Consider the following 16,572-nt stretch of genomic DNA (forward strand, 5'->3'; position numbering starts at 1 on the left):
TGAATGCCAGAATCCGGGAAGTCCAGTGAACGAACATAAAAAAATGGCAAAAAGAAAATGAGGAATTCACCAGTCGGACCACAAACCCCACAATGCCCCGTTAAGCCCTCAAACCACTGCTCAAGCAAATGCCGGCCGTTCGGCGGAACCTTAGTCCGGCCCAACGACGGGCCCGCAAGAAACAGGGCAGATAAAGTCACAGTGACACCGGGGAAAGACAGCCGGCGCTGGACGAGGGAACAAATAAGTAGTAGCACCCACGTTAAGCAGAACACGAGGGGCTACCAGGAAATGAGGCAGGGTATCTCCGAACTGCCCCTCAGGAGAAACACCGAAAACCTCTTGGCGTGAGAATAAACAGAGAGGACGGTGATCGGCAAAGGAATCAGGTAGTCTGCTATATCTTCAAATGCTCTGGAATCTGGGAGACAGAAGAGGTCGGCAAAGTGACCCCAAGCCAGGACTACACAAACTAAACAAACCAGCACGGCAAAGGAAAGCTGTGCTTCAATTTCCAGGACGAGTGCCCACGACCAAACATGGGCGAGTAACAGGAAATGGCCAAGCGGTAGTGACGCTTCAACAGGGAAGAGACTAGAGCGCAAAGCGCTGAGTGCCTGGGGAAACGAGCCTAAGTTCCGGCTCGGACTCCTCGCGCATGCGCTTTGCCACGAGGCCATTTTGGATTGGTCTCGGTAGTTCGTCTGTACGTTCCACGGAGGCTAGGCAGGCGTGACAGTACATCCCCCCTACGGATCCCCCCCACAGGTTTAGGCTTATGGGGATGCTGTCTGTGAAACAACTGCACTAATTTGGGTGAGTGTACTTGACTAGCTGGTTCCCAGGTCCTGTCTTCCACACCATACCCCTTCCAATGTATGAGATACTGCAATCTTTTCCTGACTCGTCTAGAGTCTATGATGGCCTCAACCTCATATTCAAACCCATCATCCACTTCTATGGGTGGAGGAGTGGATGGTAAAACCGTCCCAGGTGTTACAAGCTTCAATAAAGAGACATGGAATACAGGATGGATTTTCATCGTATGGGGGAGTTCAAGCTTCATGGCTACCGTATTTACGACCTTTGTGATTTTATAAGGTCCAATGTATCTGGGCTTAAACTTACATGTCCCTTTTAAGCTGACGTGTTTTGTGGATAACCAAACCTCATCCCCTTCCTTGTAAGTGGGTTCCTGTCGTCTGTGTGAATCAGCTCCCTTCTTATACCTTATCTTGGCCTGTTCCAGAGTGTCTTGTGCAAGCTTATGGTTGCGTTGAAGTTCGTGCACTAATTCACTAGCTGCGGGGGTTGTGCATGGTGAGGGAGAACCAGGGAGGAGTCGAGGGTGATAACCATACGTACAAAAGAAAGGTGTAAAATCGGTGGATGTGGGACGACTGTTGTTATAGGCCATTTCGGCCAACCAAACCAACTCATCCCATTCAGTCAATGACTGCAAAGCCTGACATCTGATATACTGCTCACATCATTGATTAACTCTCTCCGTTTGTCCATCTGTCTGTGGGTGATGGCTAGATGAGAGACGTACATCAACAGACAGAAGAGCACATATACCCTTCCAAAAACGAGACACAAACTGTGACCCCCTGTCTGAAATCAATACTGAAGGTAAACCAAGCAATCTGACTATCTGTCTCAAAAACACAGAGGCCATGGTCTTGGCTGTAGGTAACCCTGTCAATGGTATGAAGTGAGCTAATTTCGAAAACGTATCCACTACTACCAAAAGCGTGTTGTGCCCCCTTGTTGTGACAGGTAATTCAACGATAAAGTCCAGGGACACTGTGTGCCAGGGTCTCGGGGGTGTTGGTAAAGGCCGTAATAATCCCACAGGGTTTTGATGTGATACCTTACTCTGAGCACATACGTGACAGGTTTGTATGTACCTTTCTGTGTCCTTTCCCATTCCTGGCCACCAGAATTGTCTCTTCAATGATTCTAAGGTTTTCTTGTAACCCGGATGTCCAGCCAAGGGATGAGAAATAACACCATGTGAGGGCTTGGCCTTGCAATTCTGTAGAGGGGAGGACTAACCCACAATCTACATAGTAATAGTCTCCTACCCGGACTGTTTCTTGTGACTTTGTAATAAGTTCCATCCTCTCTGTCATCTGTTCTTGCCTTACTTTGTCAAGGAAATCACCTTCAGAACAGACCCCTCCTATGAACCTGTCTGGGGCTATAATGGGAGGCGTCTCTTTAGGTTCTTCAATGGTGACATACCCTAAACGGGATAAGGCGTCTGCCTTCCCATTCTTATGTCCTGGTCGGTATAAAATCACAAAATCAAATTCGCTAAAAAATTGAGTCCATCTTAGTTGGCGCATAGACAAAGCCCTGGCAGATTTAAAAAACTGTAGATTGCGGTGATCCGTTAGGACCGTCACCGTGTGGTTTGCCCCTAATAGATACTGTCTCCATTCCTCGAATGCTTTCTTAATGGCCAACAATTCCTTATCTCCGGTACAGTAATTCATTTCGGCAGGATTAAGTTTACGTGAGAAATATGCCACTGGGTGACTGGTTCCTGTTTCAGGGTCTGGCTGGCAAAGAACACCCCCCACTGCCTTTTTTGGAGGCGTCCGCCTCCACCAAGAATGGGTTAGCCGGATCAGGATGTCGTAGTATAGGGGCTCGAGTGAATGCCTTTTTCAAAGTAGCAAAAGCGGCATCAGCTGCAGGAGTCCATTGGAAAGGAATACCTTTCTTCAGCAAAGCGGTGATAGGCACTACCAATTTTGTAAACCCATCGATAAAACGACGATAAAAATTGGCAAAGCCCAATAAGCTCTGTACTTCTTTAATGCAGCACGGAGTGGGCCATTGGTGAATCGCTTCCACTTTCTGGGGATCCATCCGGAGGCCAGAGGAAGACACTATAAATCCTAAAAAGGCCACCTCAGGCACATGAAAAAAGCATTTCTCCAGTTTACAAAACAAACTTTTCCTGTAGTCTCTCCAGTACTTGTCTTACATGCCCCTTGTGTTCAGTCAGTGAGGATGAAAAAATGAGTAGATCGTCAATATAGGCGATTACAAACTCATCTATTAGATCTCTTAACACCTCATTGATAAAAAATTGAAAAGCCGCAGGGGCATTACAAAGCCCAAACAGCATCACTAAATACTCGTAAAGACCGAACTTCGTACAGAAGGCCGTCTTCCATCCATCCCCCTCCTTGACTCTCACCAGGTGGTATGCTCCACGTAGATCTAACTAAGTGAAGACGGTGGCGGTCTTTATTCTGTCAAGGAGGGCTGAAATCAAGGGAAGTGGGTATCTGTTCTTTATAGTGATGTCGTTTAGGGATCTATAATCAATGCAACATCTCAAGCCACCCTCCCGCTTCGGTATAAAGAAAAGAGATGAGGAGGCGGGAGAACGCGAGGGCCGTATAAACCCCATCTTAAGCATGTTATCGAGATACTCCCGAAGATAGACATTCTCCTTCTCAGTGAGGGAATACACCCGGCTACATAGTATTTTAGCCCCTGCCTGGAGATCAATGCGGCAGTCATATTGCCTATGAGGGGTAAGACTAGTTGCTTGCACCTCATCAAAAACAATGCGCAAATCTGCATACTCTGAGGGTAATTCAGATGAATTGGTAGAAGCAAGTGTGTTACCCTTCCCTTTCTCACACATATGTTCCTTACATGTCTCACTGCAAAACTCCAACGTACCAGTACCCCAATCCACTCGTGGATTATGAGCACGTAACCATGGTAACCCCAATAGTACAGGAAACTGTGGAGATTTGATTAAATCAAAAGACAGATTCTCATGGTGTCCTTGCCCTAGCGTCAGATATAAGGGTATTGTCTGCTGAGTGATAGGCCCTGATTTCAGCGCACTACCATCTATAGTGGTGACGTCTTCCCACGTCTCTTTATCCGTTCACTCTATGGCATGTTGTCTAGCCCAATCAGTGTCCATAAAATTTCCGGTACCCCGGAATCCAACATGATAAGTACTTCAATTAACTTTGCATCATACAGCAAGCTAGCAGAAACATAGATATGGCTTGGTATGACAGAAGGGGTGTCTATAGAGGAGACTATCAGACCCGAGCTCCCCGACACCTTAGTCTCTCCAGGTGTCGGGCTTGTTAGTTTTCCGATTTCTTGGTTTGGGAGGGCTTCACAGGGCAATTTCTCAAAAAATGGCCAGCTTTGCCACAATAGAGGCATAACTTGTTGTCCCTCCTCCTTTGCCTTTCTTCCTGACTCAAAGGTCCTCTTATTGACCCAATCTGCATAGGCTCAACCTCATCAGCTGTTTTCACGGCTTCTGTCTTTCTATGGTAAAGATAGGGTTTAACATCAGGACGTCCCTTCTCCCTTCTACGTTCCTGTAATCTATGGTCTAATTTGACTACCAGGTCGATAAGTTCAGGGCAGCCCTCAGGAGGATCCACTACATGTGATAACGCATCCTTAAGTTCGTCTCGCAGACCCCGATAAAACAGGGCACTGCGTTTTCTCTCAGGCCAATCTGCTTCTGCCACCAATCTCTGAAAAGTTGTGATATAAGCTGAAAGCTCTTTGGTGCCTTGTTTGAGTGACAACAGGTCGGTGTCTGCAGAATGGGTAAATGTATGCCTGTCAAATATTTTCTGTAATTCCCGTTTGAATGACCCATAATCATGTAACATGGGATCATTCCTTTCTATTAGCGGGATAGCCCAGTCAGCTGCTGAACCCCCCAAATATGAGATAACAAAGGCGACTTTGGACTGGTCTGTCGGGAAGCAGCTGGCTTTGCACATGAAGTGTAACTGACACTGGCTGATGAATGTAGACGGTTTAGCCGTGCCACCTGAAAATCTTTCAGGAGGAGCTAACAGGACTGACTGGGAGTAGTAATGTGTACAACTGGGGCTGAAGTGCTGGGCCCTGATCCCCCTCCGGCTTCAACCTCAGACTGTCTTTCTCTTTGCATGGTATCAACCTGTTGGGACAATGCTTGGGTTTCTAACTGGAGACTGCCCAACATGTGGGCCAGATCTTCCCATAGTCACTGGGGTCATGGCACTCGGGCAGAAAAAGCAACGTGGGCTTTGCGCTCTGTAAGGATCCGATAGCGGTTTCTGCAGGAGTGCCAGGAGCCGACGAGAACCCCAACCCTTCCCCCCTACGCCACCTGTGCCTATCAAACACTAGGACACAGGGCGATATGAAGGGAAAGGAGGGAACAAAACAAGGAAAGTAGGGGGAGACAAAACACTGGACTCTTCGGACACTGCTTTCTTCTGCTTCTTTTGGAAGATGAAGCTACAAGGAATAATGGGTTAATACAACAACAGTCAACCCACAAACCCACAATGTTACTACGTAAACCACCTATTACCTGAGAGCACAAGGGTGAGTCAATGAAAGCAACCAGGACATCATCTGGAAACGTACATGTGATCGTAGAACCTATGGATATCCAATATGGCCTATATTGAGGGATATGAATTGTTACCTCAGGTAATGACACTGATATGTACCTATATAAGGGTATGATTCTACTCCTTACCTAACCCAAATCATCTCACTTCTACTTGATCTGTATGGTAAAAGGTTGGGATCACAGAAGTAGTTGCCTAGAAGGCAATAAATACATACATAAACACCACTAGAATATGTGACAAGAACACAAAGTAAATATAGTGCGCTACAAGCGCTTTATCCGTTCTTCTTGTCCCTGTACCGTAATGAATGCCAGAATCCGGGAAGTCCAGGGAACGAACATAAAAAAATGGCAAAAAGAAAATGACGAATTCACCAGGCGGACCACAAACCCCACAATGCCCCGTAAACCCCTCAAACCACTGCTCAAGCAAATGCCGGCCGTTCGGCGGAACCTTAGTCCGGCCCAACGACGGGCACGCAAGAAACAGGGCAGAGAATGTCACAGTGACACCGGGGAAAGACAGTCGGCGCTGGACGAGGGAACAAATAAGTAGTAGCACCCACGTTAAGCAGAACACGAGGGGCTACCAGGAAATGAGGCAGGGTATCTCCGAACTGCCCCTCAGGAGAAACACAGAAAAACTCTTGGCGTGAGAATAAACAGAGAGGACAGTGATCGGCAAAGGAATCAGGTAGTCTGCTATATCTTCAAATGCTCTGGAATCTGGGAGACAGAAGAGGTCGGCAAAGTGACCCCAAGCCAGGACTACACAAACTAAACAAACCAGCACGGCAAAGGAAAGCTGTGCTTCAATTTCCAGGACGAGTGCCCACGACCAAACATGGGCGAGTAACAGGAAATGGCCAAGCGGTAGTGACGCTTCAACAGGGAAGAGACTAGAGCACAAAGCACTGAGTGCCTGGGGAAACGAGCCTAAGTTCCGTCTCGGACTCCTCGCGCATGCGCTTTGCCACGAGGCCATTTTGGATTGGTCTCGGTAGTTCGTCTGTACGTTCCACGGAGGCTAGGCAGGCGTGACAGTAACCAAAGAATGTTTGTCCATGGCCAATCAGGCTGTAACCAATGCGTGTTCGTCCATGGCCAATCAGGCTATGACCAATGCGTGTTCGTCCATGGCCAATCAGCTGTAACCGATGCATATTCGTCCATGGCCAATCAGCTTGTAACCGATGAATGTTCGTCCATGGCCAGTCAGGCTGTAACCAACGCATGTTCGTCCACAGCCAGTCAGGCTGTAACTGAAGCATGTTCGTCCATGGCCAATCAGGCTGTCACCGATGCATGCTCGTCCTCGGCCAATCAGGTTGTAACCGATGCATGTTCGTCCATAACCAATCAGGCTGTAACCGATGCGTGTTCGTCCAGGACCAATCATGCTGAAAACAGGAATACGCAAGCTTCCCTCACCTGTCTGTAAGAGCTTTTATTGTTCAGAATTGAGAAGACCCTCAAATCAACACTTGAGGAACAATTCTACAAATTTGCCAAGAATATTCAGATTTTGTTGTCATAGTTTTCACTTCCTTACTGCCCCTTTCGCATTTTTCTCTTTTCACAGGCTCACCTGTTTGGTGAAATGTCTGTCTCCATTATCTAAGAGCTTGTCCCTTCCTGAATCACCTTGTCTTCTGGAACAGTTTCTGGGGAATATGTGCTTGCACAGTAGCACTGTCTGATGCTTGACTGTTTGTAAAGTTGTCGAGTTTAGATGTGGGCATCAACAGCTGTGCTGTAAAGGACCACATGAAAGGAGGAGGTTATAAATACATGGTTTGGTCAACCTTTGGTTTGAGGATATTTTCAAATCTCTTGAAGGGACTTTTATAGAATGGTACAGGGAATCTTGCCATATCTATGTCCACAGTACCGCCTTACACCACAATTCCCCAAAAGACAAGCACAACTGTAGGGTGTGCTGGATGGCTGCTGTGGGAGGTGCTTGCATAAGGTATTGTAGGTGGAAATGTTGGTTGTGTGATTTGCTGGTTGTGGACTGTTACCCAAGATGGGAGAATATGCCAGCTGTGAGGTGTGCGGAGTAGGTGAACGGGTGATAGCTCTCAGGCTATTTGTGGGGCATACTGATATTCTCCGTATAGGTGATGAGGTCAGAAAAGGCAGTGTTTCCAAAATATGGAAAGGGGCAAATGCACATAAAACAGAGTGACAGTAAATAAAAAAGGGTAATTTCTAAAGACAGGGGTCTCTAGACAACTTCTAGATGCTGTAGGTGATAAATATAGACTAAGTAGATTCTATATTCTTTGTCCAGCCAGACAGAATTTAATATTTGCTTGTGGTTCACTTACTACGAGCAGCGTCTACAGCTACCGCTCACTTGGACCACGCAGCATGGTCCTATCTCGAGGTTCCCTCTGTCTACCATAGTGGATTCAACCTCCGCCTGCCATTGTGTGTTGCGACAAAATAGATCGGTTTCCAATTGAGGAATCCAGTTCCCGATGTATTGTCCCTCGGTTACCAAGTCCGTTTTTAGGCAGGTCAATTATCTTAACCTAGCCTCGTGACTGCTCACTAAACGAGTACTAAATAGTAATCATTGCTAAATGTTCTCGGACAGGAATTTCGTACTGTCTTGAGCACAAAGTATACAAGCAGGAATAATCTAATGCCCTGAAGACAATCCCTTTATTCTGACAATCGGGATCAAAACGCCGTCAATGATTTGTACACCATAGGCATGTAAATACACTGTATAGCCTCTTCTACAATGGTGTCTCCATGCTATTCAAGTCTGCTAATTTATTTTAGTTTACAGTCTCTTTCTCCTTGCCTGAACCTTCTCCCCTAATTGTTGTTTGTCCAAATGTGGTAGTAGGATGCAGGTTGTGTCCCACTTGAATTTTGTATGAATGTCTTTCTATGTACTTACTAAATATTCAATTCAGTCCGGCTGGACAAAGAATATAGAATCTATGTAGTTTATATTTATTACCTACAGCACCTAATGTAAATGTAAATTGATACTTGTATAGCGCACTACTCTCCCGCAAGGGTCTCAAGGCGCTTGTATGAATACCGCTGTGGAACCCATCCTGGCTTTCCCTGTGAGGTGTCCACTCCTGGGCACCCCCAAGGTGGAGTCCACGCATCCTTAGCATTGTGGGGGCCGTTGTGGAGATTAAGCAAGCTATTGCCCAGAGTTGCAGAGTGGGACTCCATGATTGGAATAGGCACTGAGGTGAGAATTATCAGGTCCGTGGAATTTTTGAGCCCAAGACCCGCCGAGGCGGGGAATTGAACCCTGGTCCCGGGCTAGACCTCTGCATCAGGGTCTGCCGCTCTAACCATTGAGCCACACTTCTCCACTAACTAACTAGAAGTTGTCTAGGGACCCCGGTCTTTAGAAATTATATACGTACCCAAGGTCCCTGACCAATTGCTTATTGGGTTTCCCCTGTCTTATGAAAAGTAAAGAAAAAAGGGACAAAATAAGGATGAGAGTCACAAAAGTGTTTATTTCCACTCAACACGTCCTATTTCCAATGGTAGTCACCATATGGGTGGGACTTCACTTCTCTACTTTGAGCCTCACGTGCCTGCATTAGGCACGCTTTGACAAGCAGCTGTTCTTGTGTGCAGAATGGGACATGCCACAAACTAAGGGGGAGAAAACACAAGATGAAAGATTTTCTGAAAGGCGATCACGTTTTGATTGATTTTAGCTAAATAAGTTTACCACAATGTTCCTGTTTTTGACCATTAGTGTTTTTTAGGACCTCACCTTGTAGGACAGAAAATTCCTGAGACTTGCTAAATGGACCACTGCGCTCTGCACAAGATTCCAGGACTTATTTTGGGAATATGTGGTTCCCCCGAAGTAAATAAGGGAAAATATTAAAGACCTTAAAGATGCTGGAAAAAGGTGTCACAAAAAAAGTAAACTGACGGCGCGATCATGGACAGAAATAGGCAGATCTGAAAGTCATTTTGCTCTAATGGATCGTTCAATACTCTACTCCTCCCTGCTACCTGAGGCTACATGTCGAGAGGCTTTCACCAATGCAACCAGCACCCTCCTCTCTTTCTGCCTGGTTTGTCCTAAACAGAGGGCTGAAAGCCAATGGCTGCTTAGCCCAATATGGATCCAAACAGGGCCTCTTCCATCCAGTTGTGCATGGTCTTCTGTGAAGTTCCTTCAACCCTCACCCTCCCTGTACATGAATGTCCACTGCCAGCTCTCGTTACAACTGAACTACCCCTTAATGGCCCTCATTACCAACTCCCTATTACCCCCCACCCCAGATGTACCATTACCAGAGGGTACTGTTGCTTTTTGTTGGGAAGGATAATGGAGATTTTGAGTTTTTGAGGAATAACATTTACCATTCTGATGTCTGCATCTTTCTACACAGTATTAACCCAAGACTAAGCCTGCTTGCACTGGTGAAGATAGATGAATGGAGTGCATCGCATGACAGGTACCCCAAATATCTAACATGGTCCTAATAAACCGTTCTTTACAACCTTTGGGATGTCTCTTCTTTCTCTCACCTCCAGATCAACTAGAGCTACTTGTAGCCCTAGACTAGCCGCTAACTGGCGTCCTAGGCAACCATGCCATCAGTATCCCATTATTTATTTTAAAGTATAATTTTCTTCAAATTTGGCGTCCCACTTAACTTGTCACCCTAGATAAATACCTAGTTGGCCAATATAGATGGTCCACCCCTGCTCATCAGCCAGGTAGGATGCATTTAGTGTCCTGCAATGAAATATATATACTCCAAAGGGACTCCTGTCTTGTGGTTTTTAGTTTAGCTTTCTTTCATCTGAGGTATACTGTTTGCATTTTCCTTGCACAAAGCTCTGAAGCCCTTTGTGTGCTGATAAGAACTTTCTAAAACAGGCCAAAGAAGCCCTCTTCACATAAGATACAGTTTTATTTTGCATTTTATTTGAGAATTTGTGTGGCACGCGTGTCTTCTATCACAACAGTTCTCGTATAGCTACATATTTAAACAAAACCCACGTCTGAATATAGTAATGAACTGTACTTACGTGTTTATTTTTCTTAAACAATGTTTTGGCTTCATCAACAATATATTGTTTTTCTTTGATGGTGTCTTCCAGTTTTCCTGACAAAGCCTGCCATTTTTTTGTTAGTCTGAATATCTTCCGGTAAAGACCAAGAACCTCTTGTCGTGCTGCTGTTGTCATCTAAAAAAATGATATAACTTAGGACAACAAAGGCAATCTTTTATTATATTCAATGCTACTTTGTCATTGTGTAACAACATATAAAAACAAATGTCGAAAATATATTCTGAAAATATTTACAAATTTAATCAAGAAATCACCAATGAAAATATTGCTGGGTCAGACAGAAAGTTGGCTAACCAGCCGTGTTGCCCAGCGCCCATCATTATACTCGCACCTTCACCCAGTCCAGACCTTTTAGCCAATGAGTTACATTCTGGGACATGTACGTTTGCTTTTTGCAAGGGCTGTTGATTAAAAGCCAGAAGCTGCTGGTGTGTCACTCATCAGTGGCATGCAGTGCACGCACCGAATGTGGATTCAATCCCCTAGTTTCTACTAGCAGGGCTCTGGGCCCTAGTTTAGACTCTTTCCACCGAACAAATATACCATACAGGTCACTCATCCTATGGTTACCCTTTTCACTCAAAAGAGACTGAAATCAATGAACAAGTTACTGGGCCTTTAATATTATTTATTTATACAATTATGTAGGGAGTCAGAGCGACTGTGGAGAAGGAACCATGGTTTACCAGAAAAAAACAAATATGCTCAAACGCTGACCGACTACAAGAAAATGATGGTGGAATAAAAAAAGCAAGTATTTCTCAGCAAAAATTCTGCAGGCTAAAAAATCTTGCAATCTTTACAACAGTCAAAAGCCTAGTCAACATACCAGAACCAATCAGCATGGACAGCAGTGAGGAATTCTGTAACTCTCTAGAACAGTTCTTCAAGGATAAGGTGGAGACTGTGTACAGGTCCCTTACGGACAGAGACACAGATTCAATTTGAAGTACGACAGCTGCTCCATCCTCCACACTGTCTATTGCATTTGTTTCCTTTGATCCACTGAATATAGAACAGATATCCCAGGTGGTTGGAACATCACATTCTGGAGCTCTAACGGATCCATGCCCTCCTAAAATATTTCACCTTGTTCCGGATCCCATAAGTGAACAACTGGAGATAATATTCAAAGAGATCCCTTGTTCTGGTATCTTTCCTGATCCCTGGAAGACAGTCTCGATTCTACCACTCTTAAAGAAACCCAATCTGGATCCAAGTGATCCCAGCAGTTATAGACCAATTTCCAGGATATCTTTCCCAGCTAAGGTTCTGGAAAAGATACTGAACTTCCAACTTACAACCTTTATATCATTTGCGGAGCTTCTAAATGCCTCGCAATATGGTTTCCGAAAATGGCACAGGACAGAAACAGCCTTGGTCATGGCAGCTGAAGAACTGAGGGCAATCCTGGACACAGGTGGCAAGCCGCATCGATTTTATTAGATCTATCTGCGGCTTTTGACACCGTGAACCATGATATACTGGTCAAATGGCTTTCAGAGGCAGCTCTTAAATTAATTAAATCCTATCTGAGCAACAGAGCTCAATATGTTCAGTGTGGAACATCTTTCTCAGAGCATTTTATGCTGCCCTGATGTGTTCCATAGGGCTCTTCATTGAGCCCTATGCTGTTTAACCTTTATGTGACCCCCGTGGCTGGAATAAGCAGACAGTTTGGCTCCTCTGTGATATCCTACGCTGACGAAACCCAGCTAGTGGTGTGAATCTCTTTCAATATTGGGGAAACAGCAGACCGGTTCAACTGCTGTATGACACAGGTGAACCGGTGGATAAGCTTGAACTGCATAAAGTTGAACGGGGGAAAGACGGAGGTACTTCTGCTGGGCTCTGACACTTCCTTTTGGTCGCACAGGTGGTGGCCAGCTGATTTGTGAGAATTTCTGGTCCCAGTCAAAAAGGTGAAGAATCTGGGCATCATATTTGATGATCACTTAACCTTTAAACACCAGCTCAGCAATCTTTCCTCCGCTATCTTCTTCATTTTAAAGATGATTAGGAAAGTTCATACATTTATACCACCAAATTCCGTGAAAACACTTGTGATACTATTAGTTCTGTCCAGACTTGATTATGGAAATGCCCTTTACTCAAGTTGCAATGTCTGCACAATGCAGCAGCAGCCAGATTGCTGCTGGGTATTCCTAAATTTCATTCATGGACTGAGAAATCTGCACTGGCTCCCAGAAGAAAAAAGTATAAAGTTTAAATCCTTATGCCTGGCGGTCAAAGCATTGCATGAGAACGGTCCTCAGTACTTGAAACAACACCTAACCTAGTATTTGCATGGCAGAAAGCTAAGATCATCACATAGCAAATTCCTAAAAAGAAAACAAATGTATCAAAGCTCATTGGGGCGGAAGAAGCGTTATTCAGGGAACAGTGAAATCTTGGAATTCACTCCTGATTGACATAAAAAAAATAGCCCGACACTGCTCTCCTTTAGAAAGGCATTAAAACGTGTCTCTTCATTAACTGAATCTCCACTCTTACTCTTCTTCTGGCACCTTATCGCTCAGCGCCTAGACGCCCCCGGACATTCGTGCGCTATACAAATTCTCAAATCAAATGAAATCAAATCCTTCCATCATGCTCTTTCTGGGAGATACTCTATCTAACGACTGATTTCTTAGAATATCCACCAAGCGCCGAACGGGATCTGGTTATTTTTTTTAAAGCAGTGCTCCTATGTGCCGCTACGTGGTGTGGTCCAGCTATGAGATTACTCCACACTGACCCAGAAGTGACAGAGTGGAGCCAAAAATAAGCGCCATCCCTAGAATGTTTCTTATCTTTATCCTTTCAATGTTGGTAACAGTGAGCTGATAATACTAAATTGTAATCTTTTTGATGTTAAAAGGACGCCACTCCACAGAATGGGGGAGGTGAAGGGGGAGTTGGGAGAGCAGTGAGGAATCTGGGGTTAGATGGGTTATTCACTATAAGGAGCATTAAACAAAGATAACGTACTTTGGATGGACAATTCTAATTGCAGATTCCTCACTTTGGAACAGGTACCCAAACAATATCTCCCCAAGGAGGAGGGTGTGTAGACTGGGCTCAGATCAAAAAGTCCTGCCAATGTAGCTGTCAAGGCGGTAGTGGTTTGTGAACGTTTGCACCGACACCCATTCTGCAGCCTAGCATATGTCAAGGACAGGCACTTCGTATACCAAAGCAGCAGTAGCAGTGGAATGGGCCCGTAGAATTTCCTGAGACTGATTATGGGCCAATACGTAGCAGATTTTAATGCAGAGGACTATCAACCTTGACACAGTCCTATTCTGCACCACCTTACCTTTCTTCGCACCAGAGAACTCCTTATAAAGTTGACCATCCACTTGATGGTCCTTGGTACTGTCACTGTAAAAGATTAAAGGCCTTCAGGGTACAAACGCTGGATCTTCTACTCCTCTTTTGAGGGGTTGGGGGCTGGACGAAGTACGATGGTGGAGTAATGTATTGGCAAATGTGGAAGGGAGTCATTGCTTTCAGCAACTAGGCTACCCTAGTCTACAGCACCAGTTTGTCCAAGAAAAAGGTGGTGTAAGGCGCTTGCAACAAAAATCCCTCTAGTTCACACATGCGCCAAGCTGTTGTAACTACAATGAGGAATATGATCTTTAGGGTCAGGAAACACAGCAAGCACCTATGCATTGACTTGAAGGTAGTATTCATAAGAAATATCAGTGTCAAGTTACGATCCTACTGTGGCATCACAAATTGAGTGGGAGGAAAAATGTGATTTGAACAAGGACTGTTGGTTCAGCAAGAGTAGGAGGGTAGAAAAGGCAAACAAATAACCTTTTATGGTTCCAACTACAAGGACTTGCAGGGCTAAAGCCAAAAGAAACAAAAGGATTCCAGACAGCTTTGCATGTAAGAGTTCAGTCTTGCAAACACCACACAAGGCTACAAATTTGCCCCATGCCCAGCATAATTTTCTGGGAGGAAAGGCACCTAGTGGGAAGGATGGCATCCACCATGTCAGATGGCAAATCGAGTGCAGACAGTTGGTGCCACTCAATCTCCATGCATATAAGTGTAGATTGCACAGATTTTGGTGGGGGACCTAACCCTATTGCTGAGCAAGGAAGTCCTAGTGAAGTGGCAGCCTGAGCAGAGGACAGATGCTCATGCTCAGGAGTTCTGTGTACCACAGTCTCCTGGCCCAATCTAGGGCCACCAGGATAACTTGTGCTGGGTCAATCTTGATCTTCTTCAGAACTCGGTACATGAGAGATTGAGTTGGGAAGGCATTTAGGAGTCCCTTGTTCCATTTCAACTGGTATGCCCCTCCTAAGGACTGTACTTATCTGAACTATAAGGCACAAAAATGTTCTCACCACGTTTCCAATGGTGGTGAAAATATTTAGCCAGGGTTCTCCTCTCATTCGAAAGATGTGCTGCACCATCTCTGGATGCAGACACCACTTGTGATCTGCCAATTCATCCACTCTGGCATTCAGGGACCCTGATAGGTGATTTACAATCAGGAAGATGCCATGACGCTCCGAACCACAACTAGAGATGCAACGCCTCAGGAACCAAATGGCAATGGTGTTGCACCTACCTCCCCATGGACGGCAGGCAGACACTGAGTCAGACAAATTGCTTGCAGCTCCAGCACATTGATGTGGAACTGGACCTCCGATGAAGACTAGAGTCATTTGATCTCCACCTCCACCAGATGGCATCCCCAGGCCAGCAGCGATGCGTCAGTCACCGCCATCAACACTGGGTGGGAAGAGAGTGGTGCCGGAGGCTGGACCAATTTGTGTTCGAGCAGTCACCACAGCAGATCTTGAGCTATCTCCTCTAAAACCTGAAAGCTATCAGAAAGGCTTCCTTGAAGCACGCTCCTGTGAAACTTAAGGTTTTATTGCAGGGCATTCATGGCCCACCTTGCATCGTTGACAAGAAGGATTCTCAAGACAAAGACTCGAGAAGACACATATTCACTCTCAATATGGTCCTGGACCAAGCCAGAAACATAGGGATCATAGAATGGAGGTCCTACACTCGTTGCTGAGGAGGAAAAACCCTGAACTCACTGTTCGGGATCTCCCCAATGAATGAAGGCTCTGTGAGTGAATCAGATAGGATTTCAGTGTAGGAAAGTAGAATCTGCTTCTTATGGTTATCCCCACCTTTTGCTTGATGTTGCACTGTTTTGACTAGTCTGACTGGGATCCTGCTAATCAGGACCACAGTCAATCTGTTTACTCCTTTAAGTTGTTATGCATGTACTTTGATACAGTCCAGATTGGATACTAGGGTATCCTTATAAGTCCCTAGTATATGGTACCCATTTACCCAGGGCAGAGGTAACCCAGAGGCCTCCCATGGGCTGAAACATGTATTATGCCACCCATGAGAGGCCATGCAAAATGGAACTACAGGTCTGCTACTGCCCTGTGTAAGATGGTGCTTGCACCACTTCCTTTAGATATAGGTTCACTATATCTATAGGTCACTACAATTAAAACTTATAAGTCACCCCTATAGCAGGCCTTATCAATCCTGAAGGCAGGGTGCTGGGTTTTACGTGAGAGGGTGCCCCTGCTTGTGCAGAGCCCCTCTGCAGCCTTCGGAATCCCGAGTTGTCTGTGACTCAGCCAAACATATAGGTAGAGGCGCATTAGAACCTTTCAGTAAATGCTATCTCGAAAACGGCTGAAACAAAACATGTTGAGTTTGGTAACAAACGTCTGCATAGAAACATATCATGCTTGGTATCAAACACCTTCGAATCTGAAGTAACACTGGTAACCAGTGTTAGAGGTAGGATTACACCCTTCCGAAGCGAGCTTCGTGGGGGTCACTGGCCTATCTGGTGCCAGCCTTCTCGACCCAGACAGCACAAAATGGACCAGACACATTTCTGCCCTCCTGCTGCTGAGTCACATGTGGATTTCGAGTCAGGGAACTAACAGAACAGATTGAAGCTGCATACTGTTTAACTGGAGGTGGACAGACCACGAAGTAATTTTGGCAAACGGGAAACTGAGGCCCGGGTGGACCAGATGGCGTACACCGTC

The 16,572-nt window shown here is 45.5% G+C and overlaps 1 protein-coding gene across 8 annotated transcripts in view; it reads right to left on the reverse strand.

Annotated features, from left to right (window-relative positions):
- LYRM1 (LYR motif containing 1) overlaps positions 1-16,572 on the reverse strand; it is a 146,201-nt gene that overhangs the window by 29,644 nt on the left and 99,985 nt on the right. For all 8 annotated transcript variants that reach the window (XM_078665082.1, XM_078665080.1, XM_078665087.1 and 5 more), the window contains one exon: positions 10,466-10,624. In XM_078665082.1, the coding sequence (XP_078521208.1) occupies positions 10,466-10,624 (159 nt within the window). The remainder of the gene's footprint in view (positions 1-10,465; positions 10,625-16,572) is intronic.

The sequence above is a fragment of the Lissotriton helveticus genome, chromosome 10 (genome assembly GCF_964261635.1).
Source record: "Lissotriton helveticus chromosome 10, aLisHel1.1, whole genome shotgun sequence".
NCBI classification, from domain to species: Eukaryota; Metazoa; Chordata; class Amphibia; order Caudata; family Salamandridae; genus Lissotriton; species Lissotriton helveticus.